This window comes from Ixodes scapularis, unplaced genomic scaffold (genome assembly GCF_016920785.2).
Source record: "Ixodes scapularis isolate PalLabHiFi unplaced genomic scaffold, ASM1692078v2 PGA_scaffold1__304_contigs__length_218370807, whole genome shotgun sequence".
NCBI lineage: Eukaryota > Metazoa > Arthropoda > Arachnida > Ixodida > Ixodidae > Ixodes > Ixodes scapularis.
Window position 1 is genome coordinate 149719524 of NW_024609846.1, and position 11285 is coordinate 149730808.

At 46.9% G+C, this 11285-nt stretch overlaps 1 protein-coding gene across 1 annotated transcript; it reads left to right on the top strand.

Annotated features, from left to right (window-relative positions):
* Positions 1-4679: 4679 nt before the first annotated feature.
* Positions 4680-11063, top strand: LOC115318440. Its single transcript, XM_040219995.2, has 3 exons — positions 4680-4709; positions 9216-9429; positions 10537-11063. The coding sequence occupies exons 1-3, from the start codon at positions 4680-4682 to the stop codon at positions 11061-11063; spliced, it is 771 nt and encodes a 256-aa protein (XP_040075929.2).
* Positions 11064-11285: the final 222 nt, after the last annotated feature.

The window sequence follows — 11285 nt, forward strand, 5'->3', positions numbered from 1 at the left end:
GATGGGCTACTGGGGCCGTAGTCTTTGCCGTATGCCAAGTTATGGTGAGTTGTAGGGGCCACGTAGGCCCGGTTTACAAAACGGGGGGCGCCCGTCAGTGTATTCCTGTTTTTCGTGTGGTTCAGTCGCGGCCGTGATTTTTCCTCGTGAACGACCGGAATACATCTATGACAACTTTTCGGAAATGGTCGTTTATTTCGTCGGATTCCATGGAATTATTGTGCTGTATTTGGTGGACGCATTTCGACAAGGAGCTTCTCATCGGCGGCCGCGAGACTTCCGTTGAATGTGATCGACCGCCTTCAACCTCGGCATTATGTTTGCTTTGTTTTGTGCTGCCTTAATCGGATTACGCATCTATCACGACAGAGAGGTGCTCATCGGCGACCGCGAAACTTCCGCTGAATGTGAGCGACCGCTTCATCCTCGACATTGCGTTTGTGGATAGTTCTGTGCTGCCCGAATCGGATTATGCATCTATCACGGATTACATGAGATCGCTGTTTTATTTGTAAGAACTCTTCAAGCATGCTTCTGATAGTATTCCAAGGGGGCTATGTTCGACAAATGTTTCATTTCTCCTAAAAAGAAACTGAAGTGACGGAAGCCACGATCGCGTTTGATTGGTTGGAAGGTCAAATGGCGAAAATAAGTAACTTTCGTCATTTGAATCCCTAACCAATCAAACGCGATATCGTCACTTCCGCCACTTCCGTTTAAATTTAGGAGTAACGAAACATTTGTCCAACATAGCCTCCCTGCTTCCGTTTCAATAGACCATTTTACGGTTTACAAACATGAACTGCCGCTTGCGTCCCAAGCAACTCCTGGTCGTACCGTCTTTGCAAGCTTGTCAGTTTTGTCCACGTCACCAGTGCAAGAAAGCATAAACGTCACAAGAAAAGTACAGTTGGAGATTCAACTAGGGCCTTCGGTTGTACAATTTGAAGGGGTTATGAAGCAATATCAGGTGTAAATATTTATGACCTTACACGCACGGACCGCCACTGGTTTAGAAGCGTCTCGGTCGTGGTGGAATTGCGAGGGTAAAATAGAACTATTTCTTTCAGTCTTGCCTTCGCCAAGTTTGATGACGTGCGCGTGAACGTAGCTTTGCCGTTTGGCACGCTTGTAATTGCACGCACTTGCCCGCATAAGCAGAGCCATGGCTGCGGCCAGATGACCTGCTTGCAATCGTCTATAGAGAATTTTGTAGAACCTGTTAGAACCTTGATTAAAAAATAAAAAGTGAACCAGGCATTTGCAGTCATTTTATCGTGCACTCTTTTGGGTTATTACGCATTACTTTATGGGTGTTGGTGATCGTGCCTTTTTTATTTCCCTTTCTGGCGCTGATACACACAATTTAGAGGGCGTACTGCGCAGACATAATGCCCTAATGAAAAGGTGTACAGAGGAATCACACCCTAATTGAAAGGTGTTCGGAATAACGCCGTCCTTTAAGGGTGTTAGGGAAAAACGCCCTATTTTAGGGGCGTTAGGAATAACGCCCTTTGTTTAGGGCGTTTTGCTACACCCAAATGGGTGTTAGTTATAGGACAAGCCATTTACACCCACAAGGGTGTTACGATGTTTAGTGTGTACACCAGAGTGCCCGCACTTCGTCTTAACCAAATGAAGCCAGCAACCGAGTAATGACTACAAGTCTGGCAGCGACAGGCGTGTAATTTTTCCCAAGGTAGCATAAATTCACTGATCAAAACTTTATGTTCTATTGTTCAGACCTAAAGACCGTGGCCACTTTGGTCTCAATTCAGCTGAATCTTGGTGTAGTAATGGCTACATATGCTGCAGACAGGGAAAGGGGGGGGGAAAGAGACTCTTTATTACAAAGTGTTGTAGATGGGGAGTGGGGAGAGCAGGTTCCAGCAAAACAGAGTTTGGGGAAGGCACCGGACCAACTCTCTGACTACGTGCCTGGCTGTGGAGTTGTGTAATGACGAGGTTTTTATGCAAAAAAGAGTTTATGCAATTTAGAAACTAGGCCAGTTGCGAACAGGGTGATTAATGATTGCTGTTGGAATAGCAAAGTAATAAATGACCTGCCTACCTCTTGGTCAACCATCAAAGAGCTTGCGAATGCCTCGCAGTCCTCCTCAATGTCCTCCCATGGAGGTAGAGGACCTCCCTTGAAGAGGTTGCAAAGGAGTACCTCCCTGTATCTCCCTTCTGCTGGGACGTATGGAGCAGAATACCCTGGTACCAGTGCTAACAGCGCTGGCTTGGAAGGAGCTTCCTTCAGCTTGTCGTAGAAGGCACTTATCATGGCTTGACTGGGCCTGGGCACATGCTTCATGAGCTTTTGTGGTGGTCTGGCAGCTTGCTCGTCCAGCTGCCTCTTCTTCATGGATGCCGAACCGAAGTCTATCTCGGCTACAGTCTTGCAGACCAGCTTGTTGACTGTTGGTGGCAGCCACGCATTTTCCCCATCTGTGCAGGCCTGACTATCCATGCGCCTCACCACCACCTCCATGTAGAAAAGGATAGCCGCAACATGGGAAGAGGCTTCAGCCAAGCCGGCCATGGAGTAGCAGTGTGCGGTGAGGACCTCGCCGTCTGGTCGTAGGAGGACCCATGGGAGCAAGGGCTTTGTGCTGAATGTCTGGGAGTGCTTTACCTGAAATATATAAGGGTACATCATCATTTTTGTGCACGCAATACATCGAACACAAAATGGCCATTGGTATAACCGGCCGAAAACGGTTTGGGTTGGGCAAACATTTACAGAACTAAGTATAAACTCGTTGGTAACTTTCCCCCCACATCAGGGGACAACGTAGACGCGTGGCCACGTGGCTGAGTAGGATCATTTTGTTGTTAACTCGAGCAAACTCTCGAGGGGTTAAGGCGCCTTTCGGGGTTAGATGCTTGCGCTCGCACACTCATGAACACGACTGGGTGGAATGCGGTGGCTGATTTCCGCTCGCGGCGAGGCCACTTAAAAGCAAAAGCTGGTCAAGCAGCTTGACGCTGACATTTAAACGCATCAATAATTTTTATTCAAAACCCGCGTCCCGCTCAAGCGAAATGTTGGAGGCGCAGACCGACAACTTTGAGTAATGCTGCTCCGCGGTAAATCACGTCCCACGATGTAACGCAGCGCTTTTACGCTAATTACGCGAGCCTTAGTCGTGCGACACAGGTTCAGAATACTACTATTTTTATGAATACCGGACCCATGCCACACAAACCGAAAAATGCATTGTGGTTACTGATTCACTTACCTTCGCGACACAGACGACATTCTTGTCCGGCAGGACTTTAAGCCTGGGCTGACTTACCCATCCGCTTGTTAAGTAATTATGCGCTTCCAGGGAGTTGGAAGCTTTGAACTGTTCTCTAGAGTAGAAACTTGTTCCATTCACGAGATAGTCCTTGATGTCCGTCGTTTCCACTCGTGGATACAAGTTGACATCCACGAGAGTGTCCTATCGTCGAGTAGAAGCGGATTGACGGATCCACACATCGCCACTTTCTGCTCGTACCGCGCCCGAACTCGTCCGGCGAGACTCGCGGCATATGCGCCTAAGATTAACATTGCTAGGCACCAAAGAACAAGACACTCCGAAATGCGGAGATGGCAGCGCTGCTACAGCGAACTGACGCCGAAGACCCGCCAATATGGCGTACTGGGCAAAATCAGCCGGAAGTGACGTCTTATGCAAGAAGCGTATAGCGCGCGTTGTCCGTTCGTTTCCGGCAATATGACACTCGCCCAGTAGAGCAAGCCCAGTATAGCTGACGCTGTAAAAGCGTGATCGGCTGACAAGTAAGGCGGAAAAATCAACGCCAATATACAGCACGCTAAAAGTCTCATGAAAGTATTTAAAAAAATAAGGACATAGAAAGGTTCTTGTTAAGCACAAGCCCATATATTTCATTTTATTTATTTCTCACCTCGGAACTACAACATCCTTGGAGATACATTATACCAAAAATTACAACATCGCAGGAGTGTCATTAACTGACTCCGAGGGCCTTGAGATTTACAACATCCTCGGAGATACAATGTCCTTAATATCACAACATCAATGAAATTACATTATTTGGCACGAAGAGTCCTCAGAGTTTCAATCTTCATGGAATTACAGCAAGGGGTTCCGACGCAGATAATCGAGTCACGCCATGACCCTTTTTAAAATTCAGTCCGGTGATTTTCATCGATGGCATAATATGATGTATGGATTCTGTGGGGTATTAAGGGCGGCCATCTTGTGACTAATGATAAAATAAGTTAAAGATGGTCTTAATTAAATGATGCGAGGCATATACATTCTACATGTTAATTCAACGGGACGAATCATCTGAAAAAAAAAAAGCTGGGCAAGCGTTCCTTTCTAACCTGAATACATCTGTCTCTTGGCACACAATCGGCTCTAATGCGCCTTCATATTAATAACTTCATTGGGAAGCTTTCTGCTTTGAAGTTTGTTCTGGAGTGTTTCTAACTTTGTCATAATCGAAACTAAAATATAGAAGAATGATAGCACAGTGAGGAGCACACTCTTTCTCTCGCGGACTTGAAAAAGTGACGGTGCACGACGTGTATTACTGGAATTTGTACGGAAAACGATGAACTATAACTTGGGCCACCATATAACACTGAAATGTTAAAAGCGACTATACTTTTTAGAGTTACAATCGTGAAGCGGCACAACATGGCATTGAAAGCAGACAACAGAAGTGAGGTCCGCGTCTGGATTGCTCAAACTCGATGGTTACTTTCATTCCTTTTAGTTACAGCTTTCACCTCGCCGTGAATGATTAGAATGATTAATTCGAAGTAAAAGCTAGATCTAAACCAGGGGTCTCGAAACCCTGGCCCGCGGGTCAGATGCCGCCCGCGGAAGTTTCCCGACCGGCTCGAGGACGCCGCGGTCTTTACAGTGAAGCCCGACTTGCGGCACGCCTCCGGCAGATCCGCTGCCGATGTAAGAAGTGTCCGTAAAGAAACGGCGTTGCAACGCGCTAGAAATATGCAAACTAACATAGCAGAAAAAACAAGGGAAACTGCACTGTAATGCAAGTCCTCTTGCCATATAATTTATTTACAAAAAAAACTGCATCACCGCCAGGCATTATTGCAGGCGTTGGGTACAAAAAAGAAAAAAAAAGAGTCATCATGCATAGTTGAAAAATTCAACAAAAGCACTATCTTTAAACACTAGTGCAAAAGCAGGCATTATTTATGAGCTGCGACGATAGAGTAGAAGCGAAGGCATTATCTATAGCGCTACTAACATTAAACACTGTCATAATCAGAATTACTATTCGTAGTCCCATGTTCATGTCTGTGTAAATATTTTAAAATGTAATTGCCTTCTCATATACATTGGACTTAGCTCAGTTGCTACTATAGCATATTCTGAGCATTTATGAGCATTCGTTTTATCATTGTCATTAGTATTTGTGCGGCGCGAATGTGCCAGTTTTATGATGATTGCTTTTCGACTGGTAAGCTTTTTTGGACCACAAGTGTTACGTGATGATATATTTAGCTAAATATAAAATTTTAGATTGAGGCATATGTATTAATCCATCTTAGAAATTTCTAGTACTTATTCTACCATATTCTTCTGACATTCATTTATGCGTTTAAATGGTTATCTAGGTTTATTTATTTAGTTTTCTTTAGTTAATGATTACTATCTTCTCCCGGCCTTCAAAACTGCGATAGATCTCTTATCCGGCCCCTTAGCCGAAACGTTTGTAAACCTCTGATCTGAAGTAACATTATTTTTAACATGCATGTCCACCACGTCGTGGTATTTTCTAACTAAAACATGTTGCGTCAACCAAAGAGCCTAGATTTAAGAGTGGGAACGACTGAAAACATAAAAGGCGTTTGTTATTTAATGGCGGACACCGTCAGCGCAAATTAATTGCCTATGCGCATGCGTGTCTTTCCGCTTGGCTAGGAGGATAGAGTGTGCAGAGGTGGGTGAAAGATGGAAGGCACTTGCACACAATCGACTCTTCCACCTACTCCTAGCACCATTTGTTGCAAGCGCGCCTATACGTCACGTGGTCTCGATCGAAGACTCATAAACACTCTCCATTATAATAAAAAAAACGCGACTTCTCGATAGCAGTGCCAAGCACGCTCTTGGCACAACTCGTTCGTCTGTTGGGGCGTCTGTCGTAGAAATGCCCAAGAGTGGTTTTCTTGTTTTGCGCGCAAACAGAGCTAGGTTTTGAAACGGGACTAGGCAATGCACTTCTGCGATCCACATTTGATGAAAATTTTAGTTAGCTATATTCAGAAGCTGTTTATTGTCCGGGTGATTTTCTTCAACCTGACTATTCCATTCAACTTATAATATCCCATAAGGAATATTGTGCCAGTGGTCATTTTGGAATCAGAAAGTGTAAAGCAAAATATAGTCCATTCATTTCGTACGATCTTTTTTTTCTGAACTGTTTGTCACAATTTCACTTAAAAATAATTTAGGCAGGTCCTGAGAACATAAATATATCTATTTTTAAACGGGCAATACTATTAGCAAACACTATACTTCGTCTCACCCTACGATGGACTAAAGGCAGAAGCTACGAACCGCCAGATCCAATCACGAGCCACTTAGACATTGCGTGGTATTTCGCTTCGATGCACGTATCGTGCCCGCGTCTCGGATCGCTGATGGGAGCGGGCGAATAGTGGTTCGGATCGAGCAATGAGTGACTCAACGATTTTACATTGCAAAGAAAGCCACGACGTACTGGCTCTTTGCAGTGTCGAGGCTATAAAAATGACGCAGCGTTTTTGGATACGAACCATTATTCGTCCAAAGCCATGCTACGCGTGTCATAGTTTGGCGTGAAGCGTGATTGGACCTGGCGGCCCGTGGCTTTGGCCTTTAGTCCATTGCACGATGAGATAAAGTATAGTATGATTTGCATTCTTAGATTCTCACATATCTTTCGTACACACACTCTAAAAATAAGGAGCAGAAATTAAGAATAAACCGATGTTCCACCCTGTTGCCAACGGAAGGGAGGAAATTTCCCCCGTTCCTCCCTTTCACCAATCCACGTGCAGCGCCACCTAGTGCCGCTCAAAAAAGGGACGAAAATCCTCCTCTACGTTCGTAGCGGCAGCGGCGGTCGAACCATCGCTGCCGCCGCGAACATGTTCAATGGCTGTGACAGCAACTTGAGGGCTTGGTTACCGTCACGTAGAGCGATCCCACTACTACCCATGCGCGGTGCTAGCGGAGGAAAAGCGGAGCTGCGGGGGCTAGCGGAGGTACACTAGTTTAACAAAAAAGCGAGGCGCGTAGTGCGGCGTGTGTCTAGCGAGAATCACGCCGTATGTGCCCGCTCCGGGATTGCGCCTGTTTATGGTGGATGAAAGCTTGCTGCTGCGATAAGCAACGGCGGCGATTTCTCACTGGCATAGCAAGTACGACCACTTTTGCCGCGTTACTTGCAAAAGACAAGTTGACATAGTAATATATCGTTAACGAGCTCGTCTGCCTACTTCCTTTACCTTTAATGACAAGTAATGAGCGCAGAAGATAAATCGTCATTATTTTTTTTTTTTTGCGTGATTATGTAGCTGCTAGGATTGCTGCTTTATTTGAGTCGACCCGTCTCTACGTTCCTACCCCCTCACCTCCGCGAGGAACGTATACTCTTGAAATAAAGCGTGCGTACCATACAGCGAAAGATAATCCGTGCGGCGTTTATTTCTCTTTTGTGTCAAACAGAACATCATATCCGGTCGATAGTAACGTGCACTGCGTTGCGACGAGCAATTGCGTTTGACACACGTTGTAGTCCGTCAAAATCGAAACCACAACCGGCTTGCGGGAAACACGCGTTCTTTGAAAAACCATAGTGTCGCACAAGAAATGGCACTGAATTGATGATTTGGCGAAGGACCGAAGCAACGGATCCGGAAAGCAAGGTCAACTGTGCATTCGGGAAGTGTCCACTCGGAAGAAAGGCTAGTACAGATATTCCATTCTGGTTGCGGGGCGAAGTGGTGGAGGGAGGGCGGTCCGCGGGCTTGAAGGAACGGATGATTCACCACAGCCGACGGTTCACCGCTGCTTTTTTAGTTTGCGCTGCGCTGCATCTCCTACAATATAACTAATAACGCACACGCAAAAAAAAAAAAAATAGCTGTTGCAATTTTTTTTTATGCGGCCGCGACTTTGTTTACTAATGCGGGGTTCCTCTCGTGTCGCGAAACGAGCGCGGCTGTAGTGGTGTTAAAACCAGTAGTATTGTTTCTTTGACACATCTATTGAAATTCTTGTGCAACTATTAAAATGATTCATTACCCCACCAAGACTGAAAATAAATTATACTGGCACTGAACACTACAATCAAACAATAGCTTGATTGCAATATTCAGCACCAGTGTACTGCACTTCAACACTGCATTGCCAACATGATTCATCAAACTTATTGCAAATATAATTATTAAATTTTAGCTAATTAGCTTAATGATCTACATTTGCTTTGTTCCGAGTGTTGAATTAAGAAAGGGGGGGATACTTTTGAAATAATGTATTAAGTACGAGTAATATTTACTCCGCCTCTCCGTGTTTATAGAAAAATGATGGCAGTCACCGGACAAGTCAGATTCCAAAATAAGACTTTCATATATAGAGATAGTGTGAATGCGTACGTAGAGAGGTGTGGGGAAGATTCCACTTCCGGCTTTCAGCCAGAGAGGACGGCGCTATGAATCGCTCCCCGAATCGCTCCACCGAATGTTTCTTTTTTGCCAAATGATTACCGTCTACTTTTGCCTGCTCTGCCCACCGGAAATGCTGAAAAGCTCAGCGTGATTCTTCACGCTGATCTTCAAGGAAGACCCTACCGGATTGAAGACTTCCGTCAACCGTTGTACAAGGTGGTAGATTTTGCTGGGAGTGGCTGGTCTGGGGGCCTTCTTGATGAGCCACTTCTAGCTGTTGAAACTTCATTCTCTGTAAGCAAAGACCAAGCTTTTGGAAGCCGGTAGCTTACAAGTAAAGGGCCGCTTTTGCCATCTCGTAGACCCGTGTCGGACGGAGCTGCGCATCAAGCTCCACTGGGTCACGTTCGACGTCCCAGTGAACACGGTGCGTCGTGCCTTCGAGCCCTTCGGCTCGGTCAAGGAAATTATCAGAGAAAAGTGGAAAGTGCCAGGCTTTGTTGACGTCGAGTCCACCACGCTGGTGGTGCGGATGACGCTAAAGGACGGCGTTTCTTTGGAGAACCTCCCACACCAGCTGCGGATCTGTGGGGGGAACGTCCTGGTCGTCTTCCCTGGTCGCGCGCCGATCTGCCTCCGGTGCCACCGAGCGCGACACATACGCCGAGACTGCAGGGTGCCCCGGTGTAACCTGTGCCAGGCCTTCGGACACGAGGCCTCGTCGTGCATCAAGCCGTACGCCCGCGTTGGGACCGGAAATTTCATCGAACGCCGTTTCGTCGAACGCCGTTTCATCGAAGCCGTTTCATCGAATGCCGTTTCATCGAACGCCGTTTCATCGAACGCCGTTTCATCGAACGCCGTTTCATCGAAGCCGTTTCATCGAACGCCGTTTTATCGAACGCCGTCTTATCGAACGCCAAGGTTGCATTCCCGCGTCCTAAAGCTGGTCGGAGGTGCCCATCCCGAGTTCTGGAAGTTTTTGACTTGCATCGCCGCAGAACATCAACTGACGGAAGACAAGCTGGAGGCGATGCTGAGTTCCCAAGCGCCTCCTCGCCAGAAGAAGGCCATAGCGGCAAGAAATGAAAAGGCCCGCCTTTTTTATGAGAACCGACGGAGCATGGCTGTAGGGGACTTTTTGAGAGCAATTGCTCATCATTACAAACGATGAATGGCTGTCGCGCGAACGCATGAACCCCCGAAAGTTTTCAAATAAAATTTGAAGTGGCGTACTTACTTTTGACTTCATTGAGTCTTAGAACTAAAAATACAATGTTTCGTTGTAGTTTCATAAATAGCACTTCAGCTTTAGCTACTGCAAGCTTCGGGCAGTAAAAAAAGTATCAATAGAAAGACATGAGAGGCTATAGGAGGCTCACATGGCTAAAGTTGTTGCGCCTGCGCAAAACCTAAGTCGCCTTCTGGCCTCCATGAGTTGGAGTGCGCTCTGACCGGGAGTGCGACTTTCTATTTATTTGATACTATACCTTCAAGGCCCATCGGGTAATACATAGGGGGTGAACAGATAAGCACAATATGCGAAACAAACATAAAAATCGGTACAAATATCCTCATGGGTTACTTGCATCAAAATAAATTGTAACAGCTACAAGTTTGGTCATGAAAAAAACTTGACGATGAAAGGGTGAATTACACGAAAATGCACTCGATCCGTGCATAAACGAGCATCTTTCACACTTTTTATTTAAAAGACATTCGATGAAACGGCCGTCAGCGATTCGATGAAACGGCGTTCGATGAATCGGCGTTCGATGAAACGTCCATTTTTTCGATGAAACGGCGTTCGACGAAACGGCGTTCAATGAAATGTCCGGGAACCCGCCCGCGTCACTGGCAACGACACCGCCGTGGCGTCGACGCCGAGACCATGGACGTGTTCGAGGCCGAGAGGGCAGCAACAGCGACGTCGCCGACAGACCAGCAAACCCACGGCGGGCCCGCAGAGAACGGCGGAGTATGTGATGAGGCGAAACCAAGACCCTCGCCCGGGGCATCAAAAGAAAAGGCGGACCCCGAAGTCGCGGCTGAAAAGGTGACGGACACGGCAACCGCCGTGCCGGGGGACGATGACGGCAAGGACCGTGTGGACGAAGACGTCGGGACTAACCTTCATGACGAAGACAAGGTCCAGGGTGACGACGACGGCAAGCCCAAGGAGGGCGAGGGTGGCGTCGACGGCAGGTTCAAGGACGCGGAGACCGGAGCGGTGAGGCGACGGCACGAAGGCGTAAGCTCCAAGAACGCCGACAGGGAACTGCGACGCCTCGAGCGCGAGTGGGTTGGCAACGGGGGAATTAAGCGTGTACGGTCGAGGTCTCGCCAGCGCCAAGGAGCAGCAACCGAAGTGAGCTGTCGCGTATACTGTTGAAAAAATTTCTTCACAGTTTTTTTGTTTCTAAACGCAGCTCTTTCCTGTTGGTCCTACCTAGAATTTAAGCATGTTAGAAAAGTCTTTGCGCGTGGGCACTTTAAACGTATGGGGACTGTGTTCACTGCGCTGGCAGTGCAAACTAAGCCGCCTGTTCATTGAGCACGACCTCGATATTGTGGCTGTTCAAGTTCAAAAGCCAACGATGAAAGGCGAGGGCCA

What these genes read in the sequence shown, in the direction of transcription:
- LOC115318440 (XM_040219995.2), top strand. Translation starts at nt 4,680, where the DNA reads ATGGCATTGAAAGCAGACAACAGAAGTGAG. An exon ending in AAGCAGACAACAGAAGTGAG is followed by an intron (nt 4,710 to 9,215) that starts GTCCGCGTCTGG and finishes ATGACGCTAAAG; the next exon opens with GACGGCGTTTCTTTGGAGAA. An exon ending in CGCCCGCGTTGGGACCGGAA is followed by an intron (nt 9,430 to 10,536) that starts ATTTCATCGAAC and finishes ACTGGCAACGAC; the next exon opens with ACCGCCGTGGCGTCGACGCC.